At 45.5% G+C, this 18,594-nt stretch overlaps 1 protein-coding gene across 7 annotated transcripts in view; it reads left to right on the forward strand.

The window, feature by feature from the left end:
- Window positions 1-10,151, forward strand: part of LOC134356433 (transmembrane protein 241-like) — a 219,683-nt gene extending 209,532 nt beyond the window's left edge. For 5 of the 7 annotated variants that reach the window (XM_063067382.1, XM_063067398.1, XM_063067390.1 and 2 more), the window contains one exon: window positions 8,999-10,151. In XM_063067382.1, coding sequence (XP_062923452.1) covers window positions 8,999-9,068 — 70 coding nt within the window. In that variant the 3' untranslated portion in view covers window positions 9,069-10,151. The remainder of the gene's footprint in view (window positions 1-8,998) is intronic. The other 2 variants (XM_063067412.1, XM_063067420.1) reach the window with 1 other exon arrangement.
- Window positions 10,152-18,594: the final 8,443 nt, after the last annotated feature.

An 18,594-nucleotide genomic window follows, 5' to 3' on the forward strand; every position in this document is an offset into this window, starting at 1 on the left:
AATGGTTTTTGTGAACCTCCTTTGAACCCTCTCCATTTTCAGCACTTCCTTTCTAAGATGAGGGGACAAAAACTGCTCACAATACTCCAAGTGAGACCTCACCAGTGCTTTTTAAAGTCTTTAACCAATTTCCCCCGGGATCAATAAAGTATGACTATACTATACTATACTATATAGACTATATAACATAACATCCTTACTTTTATACTCTAGTCCTCTGGAAATGAATGCCAACATTGCATTTGCCTTCCTCTCCACAGACTCAGTCTGCAAGTTAACCTTCAGGGTGTTCTGCACAAGGACTCCCAAGTCCCTTAGCATCTCATTTTTTAGTATTTTCTCTCCATTTAGAAAATGGTCAATCATTTCATTTCTTCTACCAAAGAGCATGACCATACACTTCCCGACACTGTATTCCATCTGCCCCTTCTTTGCCCATTCTCCTAATCTGTCCAAGTTTTTCTGTAGCCTCTCTACTTCCTAAAAAACTACCCGCCCCTCCTCCTATCTTCATATTATCTGCAAACTTTGTAGCAAAGCCATCAATTCTGTTATCCAAATCATGTATGGACATGGACTATTTAGGCAAAAGGGCTGTCTTGGGCTGTCTTGCATGCACTGCTCTTTTGAGATCTATCCACAGATTTTCGATGATGTTTAGGTGAGGGCCATGGCAAAACCTTCAGCTTTGTAGTCCATTGTGGATTTTGAGGTGTGTTTAGGATCATTATCCTGTTGTAGAAGCCATCCTCTTTTCATCTTCAGCTTTTTACAGACGGTGTGATGTTTACTTCCAGAATTTGCTGGTGTTTAATTGAATTCATTCTTTCCTCTACCAGTAAAATGTTCCCCATGCCACTAGCTGCAACACAAGCCCAAAGCATGATCGATCCACCCCCGTGCTTAACAGTTGGAGAGGGGTTCTTTTCATGAAGTTCTGCACCCTTTTTTCTCCAAATATAACCTTTGCTCATTGCAGCCAAAACGTTCTATTTTAACGTCATCAGTCCACAAGACTTGTTTTCAAAATGCATCAGGCTTCTTTAGATGTTCCTTTGCAAACATCTGACACTGAATTTTGTGGTGAGGATGCAAGGAAGGTTTTCTTCTGATGACTCTTCCATGAAGGTCATATTTGCACAGGTGTCGCTGCACAGTGGAACAGTGCTCCACCACTCTAGAGTCTGCTAAATCTTCCTGAAGGTCTTTTGCAGTCAAACAAGGGTTTTGATTTGCCTTTCTAGCAATCCTACAAGCAGTTCTCTTAGAAAGTTTTCTTGGTCTTCCAGACCTCAACTTGACCTCCACCATTCCTGTTAACTGCCACTTCTTAATTACATTACAAACTGAGGAAACAGCTACCTGAAAACGCTTTGCTCTCTTCTTATAGCCTTCCCCTGCTTGGGCATCATTTATTTTAATTTTCAGAGTGCTAGTCAGCTGCTTGGAGGAACCCATGGCTGCTGATTGTTGGGACAAGGTTTGAAGAGTCAGGGTATTTATAAAGCTTTGAAATCGGCATCACCTGGCCTTTCCTAATGAGGACTGTGAACAAGCCATAGCCCTAACAAACTAATTAAGGTCTGAGACCTTGGTAAAAGTTATCTGAGAGCTCAAATCTCTTGGGATGCCCAAACTTTTGCATGGTGCTCCTTTCCTTTTTTTCACTCTAAAATTGCACAGAACAAAAATAATACACTAATCTTGCTTAAAATGTTGAAAAGAATGTTTAATCTTTAACTTTATGACTTTTGGAGATCAGTTCATCTTCTACTCACTTAACTATTCACAGTAAGAGAAATTTTAACCAGGGGTGCCCAAGCTTTTGCATGCCAGTGTATCTATTAGGGAGCTTAACATAAAGGAACCCTTAGAACTCAGTGATCATAATATGATTGAATTCATACTGCAATTTGAGAGGCAGAAACATAGAAACATAGAAAATAGGTGCAGGAGTAGGCCATTCGGCCCTTCGAGCCTGCACCGCCATTTATTATGATCATGGCTGATCGTCCAACTCAGAACCCAGCCTTCCCTCCATACCCCCTGACCCCTGTAGCCACAAGGGCCATATCTAACTTCCTTTTAAACATAGCTAATGAACTGGCCTCAACAGTTTGCTGTGGCAGAGAATTCCACAGATTCACCACTCTCTGTGTGAAGAAGTTTTTCCTAACCTCGGTCCTAAAAGGCTTCCCCTCTATCCTCAAACTGTGACCCCTCGTTCTAGACCTCCCCAACATCGGGAACAATCTTCCCGCATCTAGCCTGTCCAATCCCTTTAGGATCTTATACGTTTCAATCAGATCCCCCCTCAATCTTCTAAATTCCAACGAGTACAAGCCCAGTTCATCCAGTCTTTCTTCATATGAAAGACCTGCCATCCCAGGAATCAATCTGGTGAACCTTCTTTGTACTCCCTCTATGGCAAAGATGTCTTTCCTCAGATTAGGGGACCAAAACTGCACACAATACTCCAGGTGTGGTCTCACCAAGGCCTTGTACAACTGCAGTAGTACCTCCCTGCTCCTGTACTCGAATCCTCTCGCTATAAATGCCAGCATACCGTTCGCCTTTTTCACCGCCTGCTGTACCTGCATGCCCACTTTCAATGACTGGTGTATAATGACACCCAGGTCTCGTTGCACCTCCCCTTTTCCTAATCGGCCACCATTCAGATAATAATCTGTTTTCCTATTTTTGCCACCAAAGTGGATAACTTCACATTTATCCACATTAAATTGCATCTGCCATGAGTTTGCCCACTCACCCAACCTATCCAAGTCACCCTGCATCCTCTTAGCATCCTCCTCACTGCTAACACTGCCACCCAGCTTTGTGTCATCCGCAAACTTGGAGATGCTGCATTTAATTCCCTCATCCAAGTCATTAATATATATTGTAAACAACTGGGGTCCCAGCACTGAGCCTTGCAGTACCCCACTAGTCACCGCCTGCCATTCTGAAAAGGTCCCGTTTATTCCCACTCTTTGCTTCCTGTCTGCTAACCAATTCTCCACCCACACCAATACCTTACCCCCAATACCGTGTGCTTTAAGTTTGCACACTAATCTCCTATGTGGGACCTTGTCAAAAGCCTTTTGAAAATCCAAATATACCACATCCACTGGTTCTCCCCTATCCACTCTACTAGTTACATCCTCAAAAAATTCTATGAGATTCGTCAGACATGATTTTCCTTTCACAAATCCATGCTGACTTTGTCCGATCATTTCACCGCTTTCCAAATGTGCTGTTATCACATCCTTGATAACTGACTCCAGCAGTTTCCCCACCACCGACGTTAGGCTAACCGGCCTATAATTCCCCGGTTTCTCTCTCCCTCCTTTTTTAAAAAGTGGGGTTACATTAGCCACCCTCCAATCCTCAGGAACTAGTCCAGAATCTAACGAGTTTTGAAAAATTATCACTAATGCATCCACTATTTCTTGGGCCACTTCCTTAAGCACTCTAGGATGCAGACCATCTGGCCCTGGGGATTTATCTGCCTTCAATCCCCTCAATTTACCTAACACCACTTCCCTACTAACATAAGTTACATGTATCAGAATCACAATGAAATAAAGGGAATTACAGAGGCATGAGAGGGGAACTTGCCCAGGTGGATTGGAGGAAAATACTGGCAGAGATGACAGCAGAGCAGTAGTGGCTGAGGTTTCTGGGAATGATTCACAAGGCACAGGATAGATATGTCCCACAAAAAAAGTTGTTCTCAAATCACAAGGGTGGGCAACCATGGCTCCCAAGAGAAGCTAAAGATGGCCTAAAGGCCAAGGAAAGAACATAAAAGGTAGCAAAAGTGAGTGGGAAGTTCAATGATTGGGAAGCCTTTAAAATCCAATAAAAAGCAACTAAAAAAACTATTAAGAAGGGCAAAGATGAAATATGAGAGCAGACTAGCCAATATTATAAAGCAGGGTACCAAGTGTTTTTTCAGTTATATAAAGAGTAAAAGTGGGGGAGGGGGTTGGTGAGTGTTGATATTGGACCACTGGAAAATAATGCTGGTGAGGTAGTAATGAGGAGCAAAGAAATGGCAGATGAACTTAATGGGTACTTTGCGTCTGTCTTCACTGTGGAAGACACTAGCAGTGTGCCAGAGGTCCATGAGTGTCAGGGAGCAGGAGTGAATGCCATTGATATTATAAAGGAAAAAGTGCTAAGCAAATACAAAGGTCTAAAGGTAGATAAGTCACTTGGACCAGATAGACTACATCCCAAAGTCTTGAGAAAGGTTGCTGAAGACATAACAGATCTCAGGTCATGATCTTTCAAGAATCACTTGATTCTAGCATGGTCCGGAGGACTGGAAGATTGCAAAGCTGATTGTACTCTTTAAGAAGGGAGAAAGGAAAAAGAAAGGAAGTTGGGAAAGCATTGGAATCTATTATTAAGGATGAGGTTTCGAGGTACTTGGACACTATTGATAAAATAAATCAAAGTCAACATGGTTTCTCTCAAGGGAAATCTTGCCCGACAAATCTGTTATAGTTCTTTGAGGAAGTAACAAACAGGGTGGGCAAAGGAGAGGCAGTGGATTTTACTTGGATTTTCAGAAGTCATTTGATAAGGTGCCACACATGAGGCTGCTTAACAAGATAAAATCCTATGGCGTTACAGGAAATATACTGGCATGGGTAGGGGAATGGCTGCCAGGCCGGAGGCAGTGAGCGGGAGTAAAAGGAGCCTTGTCTCTTTGGCTGCCGGTGACTAGTGGCGTTCCTCGGTGGTCAGTATTGGGACTGTTGCTTTTCTCATTTTTTGTCAGTGATTTAGAGAATGGAATATTATTGTGGCAAAGTTTGTGGATGATATGAAGATAGGTGGAGGCCTAGGTAGTGAGGAAGCAATGCGATTGCAGCAGGACTTTGATAAATTGGAAGAATGGGCAAAAAAGTGTCAGTTGGAATACAGTGTTGGGAAATACATGATAATACGTTTTGGTAAGTGAAACAATAGTGTGGACTATTATCTAAATGGGGAGAAGGTTCAAACATCAGAGGTGTAGAGGGAGTTAGGAGTCCTCGTGCAAGACTCCCAGAGGTTAATATATAGGTTGAGTCTATTGTAAAGAAGGCAAATGCAATGTTGGCATTTATTTCAAGGTGAATAGAATATACGCAAGGAGATAGTACTGAGCCTTTATAAGATACTAGTCAATCCACACTTGGAGTATTGTCAACAGTTTAGGGCCCCATATCTCAGAAAGGATGTGTTGTCATTGGACAGAGCCCAGAGGAGGTTCATGAGGATGATTCTGGGAATGAAGGGGTTAACATATGAGGAGTGTTTGCCAACTTTGGGCCTGTACTCACTGGAATTTAGAAGAATACTGGGGCAGGGGGGATCCTCGGTGAAAGCTATCGAATGTTGAACGGACTAGGCAGGGTGGACGTGGAGAGGATGCTTCCTGTAGTGGGTTATCAAGAACTAGAGGGCACAGGCACAAAACTGAGGGACAACCTTTTTGAATAGTGGTAAGGAGGGATCTTTTTAGCCAGTGAATAGTGAATCTGTGTAACACACTGCCACAGACTGTAGTGGAGGCCAAGTCCGTGGGTATATTTTAAGTCGGAAGTTGATAGTTTCTTCTTCGGTCAGGGCATCAAAGGATATGGCAAGAAAGCAGGTGTATGGGGTTGAGTGAGATCTGGGATCAGCCATGATGGAATGGCGGAGCAGATGATGGGCTGAATGGCCTAATTCTGCTCCTATAGTATGTCTTATGGCTCCTGATGTAGATTAGGAGACTGCTTCGCCGAGTACCACTCTCCATCCGCCAGAAAAAGTGGGATCTCCCAGTGGCCACATATTTGAATTCTACTTCCCATTCCCATTCCAAAATGTCTATCCATGGCCCCCTTTGATATCGTGATGAGGCCACACTCAGGTTGGAGGAACAACACGTTGTATTCCATTTGGGTATCCTTCAACCTGATGACATGAACATAGATTTCTTGAACTTGCGGTAATTCCTCCTCCTTCTCCCTCACCATTCCCCGTCCCCTTTTCCGTCTTTCCCTCTATCTCTTTGCCTGCCCATCGCCTCCCTCTGGTGCTCCTCCCCACTTTTCTTTTTCCCATGGCCTTCAGGCCTCTCCTGTTAGATTCCCCCTTCTCCAGCCCAGTATCTCTTTCACCAATCGACTTCCCAGCTCTTTACTTCAATTCCACCCCCCAGTTGCACCTATCACCTTGTGTTTCTCCCTTCCCCCTCCCCCACCTTTTAACTCTACTCATCATTTTTTCTTCAGTCCTGCTGAAGGGTCTCAGCCCAAAACATCGACTATTTATTCATTTCCATAGATGCCACCTGACCTGCTGAGTTCCTCCAGCATTTTGTGTGTGTTGCTTAGAATCCAGCATCTGCACATTTTCTCCTGTTTATGTAGTAGACAGGGTAAAGAAGAATCCTTAGGGATTCTGCGGATATGTTAAGAACAAAAGGATTGTAAGAGACAAAATTGATCCTCTGGAAGACCAGAATTTACATGTGGAGCCAAATCAGATGGGGGCGATCTTGAATACAATTTATGCATCTGTATTTACTCAGAAGATAGACACAGGGTCTCTAGAAGTAAGGCAAAGTGGCATCAACTTCATGGACACAGTACGGATTACAGGGGAGGAAGTGTTTACTATCCTGAGGCAAATCAAGGTAGATAAATCCCCAGGGCCAGACAAGTACGAGGTGTTGCACTTCAGCAGGACCAGATAGGTTAAATCTCACACAGTGAACAGTAGGGCACTGTGGAGTGTGGTAGAACAAAGGGATCTAGGATAATTTGTTGAAGGTGGCTTCACATGTAGATAGTGTCATACAAAAAACTTTTGGCACATTGGCTTTCATAAATTGCTTTATTGAGTACAGGAGATTGCATGTAATGTTGAAGTTGTATAGGATGTTGGTGAGTCCTAATTCAGAGTATTCTGTGAAGTTTTGGTCACCTACCTACAGGAAAGATGTAAACAAGGTTGAAAGAGTGCAGAGAAAATTTACAAGTATATTGCCAGGTCTGGAGGACCTGAGTTAAAAGGAAATATTGAATAGGGTCGGACTGTATAGACAAAAGACTTGGCCTAACCTTAAACAAAAAGAAAACTGAAGTAATGGTAATATCAAAGAAACCTGATATCTCAAACTGTAGGATCGTATTGGGAAATGAAATCCTGAAACATGTTCACAACTTCAAGTACCTTGGATCATGGGTAACATCTGATGGCAAATGTGAAACAGACATAAAGGCAAAAATAGCAATGGCAAGAACAGCATTTACAGAAATGAGAAACATCCTAACAAACAAGAAAATAGCAATTGACATCTGCTTTAGAACTCTGAGCTGCTACATTCTTCCTATATTGATGTACGGCTGCGAGTCATGGACCATCACAAATGCAATTGAAAAAAGAATCAATGCAGCAGAAATGTGGTTCCTCAGAAGAATGCTATGCATATCGTACACGGACAGGATAACCAACGAAGAAGTTTTTTAGATTTTTTTTAGATTATGAGAACACTCAGTCCTCTCTTATTGTCATTTAGAAATGCATACATGCATTAAGAAATGATACAATGTTCCTCCGGAGTGATATCACAGAAAACAAGACAGACCAAAGACTAACACTGACAGAACCACATAATTATAACATATAGTTACAGCAGTGCAAAGCAATACCATAATTTGATAAAGAACAGACCATAGGCACAGTAAAAAAAAGTTCTCAAAGTTCCGAGTTGATCGACTCCCGAGTCCCCGATAGCAGGCGGCAAAAGGGAGAAACTCCCTGCCATAAACCTCCAGGCTCCGTCAACTTGCCGGTACCTTGGAAGCAGCTGACCCCAGCAGACCCTGAGTCCATCCATCTGAAAACTCCCAGCTCCGAGCTTCCGAGCAGCCTCTCCGATACAGCCTCCCGAGCGCCATCCTCTGCTGATCGCCTTCGACCTCTCCCCAGCCGCTGAAACATGCAAAGCCGAGGATTTCGGGGCCTTCAGCTCCAGAGATTCCAGTTACCACACAGAAGCAGCGGTAACAAAGCAGACATTTCAGAAGTTTTCCAGATGTTCCGCTGTGCTTTCACGTCTGTCTCCATCAAATCAGAATTGTGCACAGTCCCCTACTTGACAAATAACAGATATTCATCACCGACGTGGCCGCGCACGCTGTTGTTGCGCCGCCATCTTCTCCCCCCCTCCCGGGAGGACTACAGAGAACGAAAACAAAACATACATTACTTAAAAAAATCAGAAAACAGCAATCAAAATTCTTTGGACACATCATGCGAAGAGAGACATTAGAACATTTAGTTACAACTGGAAAGCTGGAAGGAAAAAGAAGCAGAGGCAGACAGAGAATGAAAATGATAGATGGAATAACATCGTGGTTAGAAACCATGATAGAAGATTGGGAGGAGATTTGATAGAGATGTACCTATACAAAATTATAAGGGGTATAGATAGGATTAATGCGAGCTGGCTTTTTCCACTGAGGTTGGGTGGGACAAAACCAGAGGTCATGGGTTAAGGGTGAAAGGTGAAAAGTTTAAGGGGATCATGAGGGGAAACTTCTTCACTCAGAGGGTCGTGAGAGTGTGGAACGAGCTGCCAGCACAAGTGGTGTATGCGAGCTCATTTTCAACATTTAAGAAAAGTTTGGATAGGTACCTGGATGGTAGGGGTATAGAGGGCTATGGTCCCAGTGCAGGTCAATGGGAGTAGGCAGGGAGATGGTTTCAGCATGAACTAAATGGGCTAAAGGGCCTGTTTCTCTGCTGTACCTCACTATGACTGTATACACCCATTTTGTTAGGTATAGGAGGTAACTAGTACAGTGGCCACTGAGTGTAAATCTCTTTCCATTGCTCCTACCACATCTCCTTATTTGCTGTGTTTTAGCCTGCATGTCAAATATCTTTCCTCATGTATTTATCTTCAATTGATTGAATTTGGATGGTTATTTATTTGTTCTCTCCCCAGTCTCGTATTGGGAGTACTCGGAGAAGCCATACTTATTTATACCTCGATGAATGGACCAGAAGTGAAGTGATGAGAACAGACCCAGGATATTTCCCTACATAGATCTCTCTCATTCTCTCTCACAAACGCTCTCACTGATTATCGGTTTTAAAGGAAAAGGAAATGATGTCCTTCTGTGCAAGAGTATTTTCTGCTTCCCATCGTTGCTTTACACAGACCTATGCCTTACATAGACCTATATTTGCCTAATGTAGATCTCTCTCTACCACATTGTTTGACCCCCGTTTCACAGATTTTAGCTTCCATTGTTCACCAATTAAAGCGACAAGGAGACTGCAGCATCGAAGCGAGTGCAAAGGGTGACTGCTGCCGCTTGCCTTTTGATTGGTTGCTCTGTACCGGAGAAAGGAGAGCCTACCACTGCACTCAGAAGATGTTGCCCAGGTTATTTCTGTGTTTTGGATGTGGACTTGAACTATAGACTCTTTTTTCAGTCTTATAGCTTGTATATTCTGTGTTTTTCCCCAATTTTCTCAGTTTATTTTTCCAGCGCAGAGGGGCATTTGGGGCTTGATGTGCCTGATCCATTTTGCTTGGTTTTTGTACAGGAGCGGGGATTTGGGGAATACTACCTGTTCCGTTTCTGTTTGTTTTTTTGACAGGGAGGTGGGATTTGGAGATTGCTGATCATGCTGCCTTTCTTCTCTTTCCTGGTTTCATGATTACCGGGAGAATTGACGAATTTCAGAGTTGTATACTTTGATAATAAATGAACCTTTGAATCTTTGAACTAACCAATGGTATTAAAGGGAAGGAAATGATGTGCTTCTGTGCAAGAGTATTTTCTACTTCCCATTCATGGATGTTACCAAACGACGGAAAATCACCACCAGTGATTCCCTCAGAACTTGAATGCAGAACTTTTTACCTTGTTGTGTGGCAGCCTACAGAAGGAGATAGAAGCATAGTGTACCTTCTCTGCATGTGAACATGTACTCGCCTGTGTAAACTACCATGTCTTTACTGTCCAGTCTGTACTCCCCAGTCTGTCTTTTCCTGTCAGCACCTCCCCTGTCCATACTCCTTTGTCTTTACTGTCCTGTCTACTCCCCCGTCTGTACTGTCCTGTCCTTACTCCCCCATCTTTACTATCCTGTCTCCTCCACAGTCTGTCCTCCCCTGTCAGTACTCCCATCTGTACTCCCCTGTCTGTACTGTGCTGTCTTTACTCCCCCGTCTCTACTGTCATATCTTCCCTCCCCTGTCTGTACTGTCCTCTCTGTTCTGTCCTGTCCTTACTCCGTTGTCTGTACTCCCCCATCTGTACTATCTTGTCTCCTCCACTGTCTGTACTATCCTACATCAAAGTTGCTGGTGAACGCAGCAGGCCAAGCAGCATCTATAGGAAGAGGCGCAGTCGACGTTTCAGGCCGAGACCCTTCGTCAGGACTAACTGAAGGAAGAGTGAGAAAGGGATTTGAAAGCTGGAGGGGGAGGGGGAGATGCAAAATGATAGGAGAAGACAGGAGGGGGAGGGATAGAGCCGAGAGCTGGACAGGTGATAGGCAAAAGGGGATACGAGAGGATCATGGGACAGGAGGTCCGGGAAGAAAGACAAGGAGTGGGGGGTGACCCAGAGGATGGGGAAGAGGTATATTCAGAGGGACAGAGGGAGAAAAAGGAGAGTGAGAGAAAGAATGTGTGCCTAAAAATGAGTAACAGATGGGGTACGAGGGGGAGGTGGGGCCTTAGCGGAAGTTAGAGAAGTCAATGTTCATGCCATCAGGTTGGAGGCTACCCAGATGGAATATAAGGTGGTGTTCCTCCAACCTGAGTGTGGCTTCATTTTTACAGTAGAGGAGGCCGTTGATAGACATGTCAGAATGGGAATGGGATGTGGAATTAAAATGTGTGGCCACTGGGAGATCCTGCTTTCTCTGGCGAACAGAGCGTAGATGTTCAGCAAAGCGGTCTCCCAGTCTGCGTCGGGTCTCACCAATATATAAAAGGCCACATCGGGAGCACCGGACGCAGTATATCACCCCAGTCGACTCACAGGTGAAGTGATGCCTCACCTGGAAGGACTGTTTGGGGCCCTGAATGGTGGTAAGGGAGGAAGTGTAAGGGCATGTGTAGCACTTGTTCCGCTTACACGGATAAGTGCCAGGAGGGAGATCAGTGGGGAGGGATGGGGGGGACGAATGGACAAGGGAGTTGTGTAGGGAGCGATCCCTGCAGAATGCCGAGGGGGGGGGGAGGGAAAGATGTGCTTAGTGGTGGGATCCCGTTGGAGGTGGCGGAAGTTACGGAGAATAATATGTTGGACCCGGAGGCTGGTGGGGTGGTAGGTGAGGACCAGAGGAACCCTATTCCTAGTGGGGTGGTGGGAGGATGGAGTGAGAGCAGATGTACGTGAAATGGGGGAGATGCGTTAAAGAGCAGAGTTGATAGTGGAGGAAGGGAAGCCCCTTTCTTTAAAAAATGAAGACATCTCCCTCGTCCTAGAATGAAAAGCCTCATCCTGAGAGCAGATGCGGCGGAGACGGAGGAATTGCGAGAAGGGGATGGCGTTTTTGCAAGAGACAGGGTGTGTTCTTTAAAAAATGAAGACATCTCCCTTGTCCTAGAATGAAAAGCCTCATCCTGAGAGCAGATGCGGCGGAGACCCTGTCTCTTGCAAAAACGCCATCCTCTTCTCGCAATTCCTCCGTCTCCGCCGCATCTGCTCTCAGGATGAGGCTTTTCATTCTAGGACGAGGGAGATGTCTTCATTTTTTAAAGAAAGGGGCTTCCCTTCCTCCACTATCAACTCTGCTCTTTAACGCATCTCCCCCATTTCACGTACATCTGCTCTCACTCCATCCTCCCACCACCCCACTAGGAATAGGGTTCCCCTGGTCCTCACCTACCACCCCACCAGCCTCCGGGTCCAACATATTATTCTCCGTAACTTCCGCCACCTCCAACGGGATCCCACCACTAAGCACATCTTTCCCTCCCCCCCCCTCGGCATTCTGCAGGGATCGCTCCCTACACAACTCCCTTGTCCATTCGTCCCCCCCATCCCTCCCCACTGATCTCCCTCCTGGCACTTATCCGTGTAAGCGGAACAAGTGCTACACATGCCCTTACACTTCCTCCCTTACCACCATTCAGGGCCCCAAACAGTCCTTCCAGGTGAGGCATCACTTCACCTGTGAGTCGACTGGGGTGATATACTGCGTCCGGTGCTCCCGATGTGGCCTTTTATATATTGGTGAGACCCGACGCAGACTGGGAGACCGCTTTGCTGAACATCTACGCTCTGTCCGCCAGAGAAAGCAGGATCTCCCAGTGGCCACACATTTTAATTCCACATCCCATTCCCATTCTGACATGTCTATCCACGGCCTCCTTTACTGTAAAGATGAAGCCACACTCAGGTTGGAGGAACAACACCTTATATTCCGTCTGGGTAGCCTCCAACCTGATGGCATGAACATCGATTTCTCTAACTTCCGCTAAGGCCCCACCTCCCCCTCGTACCCCATCCGTTACTCATTTTTATGCATACATTCTTTCTCTCACTCTCCTTTTTCTCCCTCTGTCCCTCTGAATATACCGCTTGCCCATCCTCTGGGTCACCCCCCACTCCTTGTCTTTCTTCCCGGACCTCCTGTCCCATGATCCTCTCATATCCCCTCTTGCCTATCACCTGTCCAGCTCTCGGCTCTATCCCTCCCCCTCCTGTCTTCTCCTATCATTTTGCATCTCCCCCTCCCCTTCCAACTTTCAAATCCCTTACTCACTCTTCCTTCAGTTAGTCCTGACGAAGGGTCTCGGCCTGAAACGTCGACTGCGCCTCTTCCTATAGATGCTGCTTGGCCTGCTGCGTTCACCAGCAACTTTGATGTATGTTGCTTGAATTTCCAGCATCTGCAGAATTCCTGTTGTCTGTACTATCCTGTCTGGACTCCACTGTCTGTCCTCCCCTGTCAGTACTCCCGCCTGTACTCCCCTGTCTGTACTGTGCTGTCTTTATTCCCCCGTCTCTACTGTCCTATCTTCCCGCCCCCGTCTGTACTGTCCTCTCTGTTCTGTCCTGTCCTTACTCCCTTGTCTGTACTCCCCCATCTGTACTATCCTGTCTGGACTCCACTGTCTGTCCTCCCCTGTCAGTACTCCCATCTGTACTCCTGTCTGTACTGTCCTGTCTTTACTTGCTTGTCAGTACTCCCATCTGTACTCCCCTGTCTGTACTGTGCTGTCTTTACTCCCCCATCTCTACTGTCCTATCTTCTCTCCCCTGTCTGTACTGTTCTGTCCTGTCCTTACTCCCCTGTCTGTACTCCCCCATCTGTACTATCCTGTCTGTACTCCACTGTCTGTCCTCCCCTGTCAGTACTCCCATCTGTACTCCTGTCTGTACTGTCTTCTCTATTTTGACCTGTCTGTATTCCCGTCTGTACTCCACTGCCTGTACTCCCCTGTCCTGTCTTTACTGTACTGTCAATGCTCCATTGTCTCGACTATCCTGTCTGTACTCCCCTGTCTATTCTGTCTTGTCTGTACTCTGCTGACTGGACTGTCCTGTCTATAATCTACTAGACTATCTGTACTCTCCTTGCTATACTGTCATATCTGTACTATCCTGGGTATACTAGTTATTTCCGTTATATAAAGAGTAAAAACGAGGTGAGACTTGATATTGGACCACTGGAAAATGATGCTGGTGAGGTAGTAATGGGGGACAAAGAAATGGCAGATGAACTAAATGGATACTTTGCATCTGTCTTCACTGTGGAAGACACTAGCAGTGTGCCAGAGGTCCTTGAGTATCAGGGAGTAGAAGTGAAGGCCATTGCTCCTACAAAGGATAAAGTCTGAGGCAAACTCAAAGATCTTAAGGTGGATAAGTCACTTGGACCAGATAGACAACATCCCAGAGTCCTGAGAGAGGTTGCGGAAGGGATAACAGATGCATTGGTCATGATCTTTCAAGAATCATTTGATCCTGGAATGGTTCCAGAGGACTGAAAGATTGCAATGGTCACTCCACCCTTTAAGAAGGGAGGAAGGCAAAAGGAAGGAAATTATAGGCTATTTAGCCTAACCTCAGTGGTTGGGAAAGTGTTGGAGTCTATTTTTCAGGGTGAGATTGAGGTACTTGGAGACTAATGATAAAAATAAGTCAAAGTCAGCATGGTTTCTGTAAAGGAAATCTTGCCTGACAAATCTGTTCGAGTTCTTTGAGGAAGTAACAAGCAGGGTGGACATATGAGAGGCAGTGGATGTCAGTTACTTGGATTTTCAGAAGACATTTGATAAGGTGCCAAACATGTGGTTGCTTAATAAGATAAAATCCTATGGCGTTACGGGAAAGATACAGGCATGGTTGAGAAATGGCTGAGAGGCAGAAGACAGCAAGTGGGAATAAAAGGGGCCATTTCTTGTTGGCTGCCAATGACTAGTGGTGTTCCTCGGGTCAGTATTGGGACTGCTACGTTTTACATTGATCGTCAATATTTAGGTAAAGGAATTGATGGCTTTCTAGCAAAATTTGGGGATGATACGAAGATAGGTAGAGGGGTAGATAGTTCTCAGGAAGCAATGAGATTGCAGCAGGCCTTAGATAAATTGGAAGAATAGGCAAAAAAAATGGTAGATGGAATACAGTATTGGGAAATGTATGGGAATGCATTTTGGTAAAAGGAACAATAGTGCGGACTATTATCTAGATGAGGAGAAGGTTCAAATATCAGAGGTGCAGAGAGACTAAGGAGTCCGCGTGCAAGACTCGCAGAAGGTTAACTTGCAGGTTTGGTCTGTGGTAAAGAAGGCAAATGCAATGTTATCATTTATTTCAAGAGGAATAGAATATAAAAACAAGGAGATAACGCTGAGCCTTTATAATACAAGAGTCAGGCCACACTTGGAGTATTGTCAACAGTGTTGGGCCCCATACCTCAGAAAGGATGTGTTATCATTGCAGAGAGTCCAGAGGAGGTTCATGAGGATGATTTCAGGAATGAAGAGGTTAACATACGAGGAGTATTTGGTCGCTTTGGGCCTGTACTCACTGGAATTTAGAAGAATATGGGGAGATCTCTTTGAAACATACCAAATGTTGAAAGGACTAGATAGGGTGGATGGGGAGAGGATGTTTAGATATTTGGACTAATATTTAGATATGGAGAGTATTCAAAATGCAGAGCTGCAAAGGGACTTAGGAGTCCTTGTGCAGGATACCCTAAAGGTTAACCTCCAGGTTGAGTCAGTGGTGAAGAAGGCGAATGCAATGTTGGCATTCATTTCTAGAGGTGTAGAGTATAAGAGCAGGGATGTGATCTTGAGGCTCTATAAGGCACTAGTGAGACCACACTTGGGGTATTGTGTGCAGTTTTGGTCTCCTTATTTTAGAAAGGATATGGGGTTCAGAGGAGATTCACTAGAATGATTCTAGGAATGAAACGGTTACCATATGAGGAATGTCTGACAGCTGTTGGGCTGTATTCCCTGCAGTTCAGGAGAATGAGGGGGGATCTCATAGAAACATTCTGAACATTAAAGGGCCTGAACAGATTAGATATGGAAAAGTTATTTCCCATTGTAGGGGAGTCTAGGACAAGAGGGCATGACTTCAGGATTGAAGGACGTCCATTTAGAACAGAGATGCAGAGAAATTACTTTGGTCATAGGATGGTAAATCTGGAATTTGTTGCCACGAGCGGCTGTGGAGGACAAGTCATTGGGTGCATTTAAGGCAGAGAAAGATAGGTTCTTGATTAGCCAGGGCATCAAAGGGTATGGGGAGAAGGAAGGGGAGCGGGGATGACTGGAAGAATTGGATCAGCCATGATTGAATGGTGGAGCAGACTCGATGGGCCGAATGGCCTACGGCTGCTCCTATATCTTATGGTCTTGTGTTTGCTATGGTGGGGGTATCCAGAATTAGAGGGCACAACTTCAAAATTGAGGGACAACCATAGTTAAGGAGAAATTTTTTGCTGGCAGAGTGTAGTAAATCTGTGGAATGCTCTGCCACAGGCTGTGGTGGAGGCCAGATTCATGGGTATATTTAAAGCAGAAGTTGATAGTTTCCTGATCGGTCAGGGCATTGAAGGTTATGGTGAGAAGGCTGGTGTATGAGATTGAGTGGAATCAGGAATCAACCATGATGGAATGGCAGAGCAGACTCAGTGGGCTGAATGGCCTAATTCTCCTACTATGCCTTATGGTCTTACTGTCCTGGTGGTTCTCCCCTGTCAGTACCTTTGTGTCAGGGCTCCCTTGTCTCTACTCAGCCATCTGGACTATATGGTCTGTGATATCCTGTCCTGTCTGTGCTGTCCCATCTGTCCTCCATTGTCTCTACTGTCCTGTCTGTGCTTCATTGGGAAAAGGAGCAATAGTACGGACTATTGTCTAGATGGAGAGAAGGTTCCTGTCTTTGTCTGTGCTGCTGTGACTGTACTGTCCTGTCAGTACTCCTCTGTCTGTAATCCCATTGTTGCTGTCCTGTCTGTACTCTCCTGTCCTTCATGTCCTGTCGATAACCCCATGTCTGTATTTCCTCTCTGTCCTCCCCTGTCTGTGCACCCCTGTCTGTACTCTCATATCTGTACTATCCTGTGTGCATCCTGGGCTATAACTATGAGTTGGAGAATTATGGGAGAGGAGGTGGCGCACGGGTCTGGGAGCGAAGTTTAAAAGGGGAAAGCTTCACAGGAACTCGGCTATAACCGGCGCACCATTCGTGAGTTGGAGAGCTGGGAAGGTTCAAGCATAAAAGGAAGACACTGCATAGTGGAGCGGTCATCAAAGGAGTGATCTGAGCCAGAGTGGTAGGGCTTTGCCTCATTCGGGCTTCGGCAAGGTAAGTGGGTAAGTAGACTTCGTTTTTTTTTCCTTGCATTTTTTTTGAGGGAAAGAGAGCATGTCTGTCGGGTTAGTACTTTGCTCTGGGTGTCAGATGTGGGAATTCTGGGAATCTTCCAGTCTCCCAAGTGGCCATAACTGCGCCAGGTGCACCGAGATGCAGCTCCTGAGAGACCGTGTTGGGGATCTGGGGCTGGGGCTTGATGACCTACAGCTTATTAGGGAAAGTGAGCAGCAGATACATAGAAACATAGAAAACCTACAGCACAATACAGGCCCTTCGGCCCACAAAGCTGTGCCGAACATGTCCTTACCTTAGAAATTACTGGGGTTACCCATAGCCCCTATTTTTCTAAGCTCCATGTACCTTTCCAGGAGTCTCTTAAAAGACTCTATCGTATCCACTTCCACCACCGTCACCGGCAGCCCATTCCACAAACTCACCACTCTCTGCATAAAAAGCTTACCCCTGACATCTCCTCTGTACCTACTTCCCAGCACCTTAAACCTGTGCCCTCTCGTGATAGCCATTTCAGCCCTGGGAAAAAGCCTCTGACTATCCACATGATCAATGCCTCTCATCATCTTCTACACTTCTGTCAGGTCACCTCTCATCCTCCATCACTCCAAGGAAAAAAGGCAGAGTTCACTTAACCTTTTCTCACAAGGCATGCTCCCCAATCCAGGCAACATCCTTGTAAATCTCCTCTGCACCCTTTCTATGGTTTCCACATCCTTCCTGTAGTGAGGTGACCAGAACTGAGAACAGTACTCCAAGTGGGATCTGACCAGGGTCCTATATAGCTGCAACATTACCTCTCGGCTCCTAAAGTCAGTCCCACAATTGATGAAGGCCAATGCACCGTATGCTTTCTTAACCACAGAGTCAACCTGCGCAGCAGCTTTGAGTGTCCAATGGACTCGGACCCCGAGATCCCTCTGATCCTCCACACTGCCAAGAGTCTTACCTTTAATACTATATTCTGTCATCATATTTGAACTACCAAAATGAACCACCTCACACTTACCTGGGTTGAACTCCATCTGCCACTTCTCAGCCCAGTTTTGTATCCTATCAATATCCCGCTATAACCTCTGACAGCCCTTCACACTATCCACAACACCCCCAACCTTTGTGTCATCAGCAAATTTACTAACCTATTTATGAAAATGACGAAGAGTAGGAGTCCCAGAACAGATCCCTGAGGCATACCACTGGTGACCGACCTCCATGCAGAATATGACCCGTCTACAACCACTCTTTGTGGATCCAGAACTGGCTTGCCCATAGGAGACAAAGCCATGTTCCCTGGGATCCCATGCCTCCTTACTTTCTCAGTAAACCTTGCATGGGGTACCTTATGAAAGCCTTGCTGAAATTCATATACACTACATCTACTGCTCTACCTTCATCAATGTGTTTAGTCACATCCTCAAAAAATTCAATCAGGCTCGTAAGGCAAGACCTGCCCTTGACAAAGCCATGCTGACTATTCCTAATCATATTATGCCTCTCCAAATTTTCATAAATCCTGTCTCTCAGGATCTGTTCCATCAACTTACCAACCCTTGCAGTTTCTTAACTCAACCCACAAGGATTCACGTTCCGATCCTATGTCACACATTTCTACTGATTTGATGCCATTCTTTACCAGCAGAGCCAGGCCACCCCCTCTGCCTACCTTCCTATCCCTCCGATACAACGTGCTCCCAACTACAACCATCCTTCAGCCACGATT

This window comes from Mobula hypostoma, chromosome 1 (assembly GCF_963921235.1).
Source record: "Mobula hypostoma chromosome 1, sMobHyp1.1, whole genome shotgun sequence".
NCBI lineage: Eukaryota > Metazoa > Chordata > Chondrichthyes > Myliobatiformes > Myliobatidae > Mobula > Mobula hypostoma.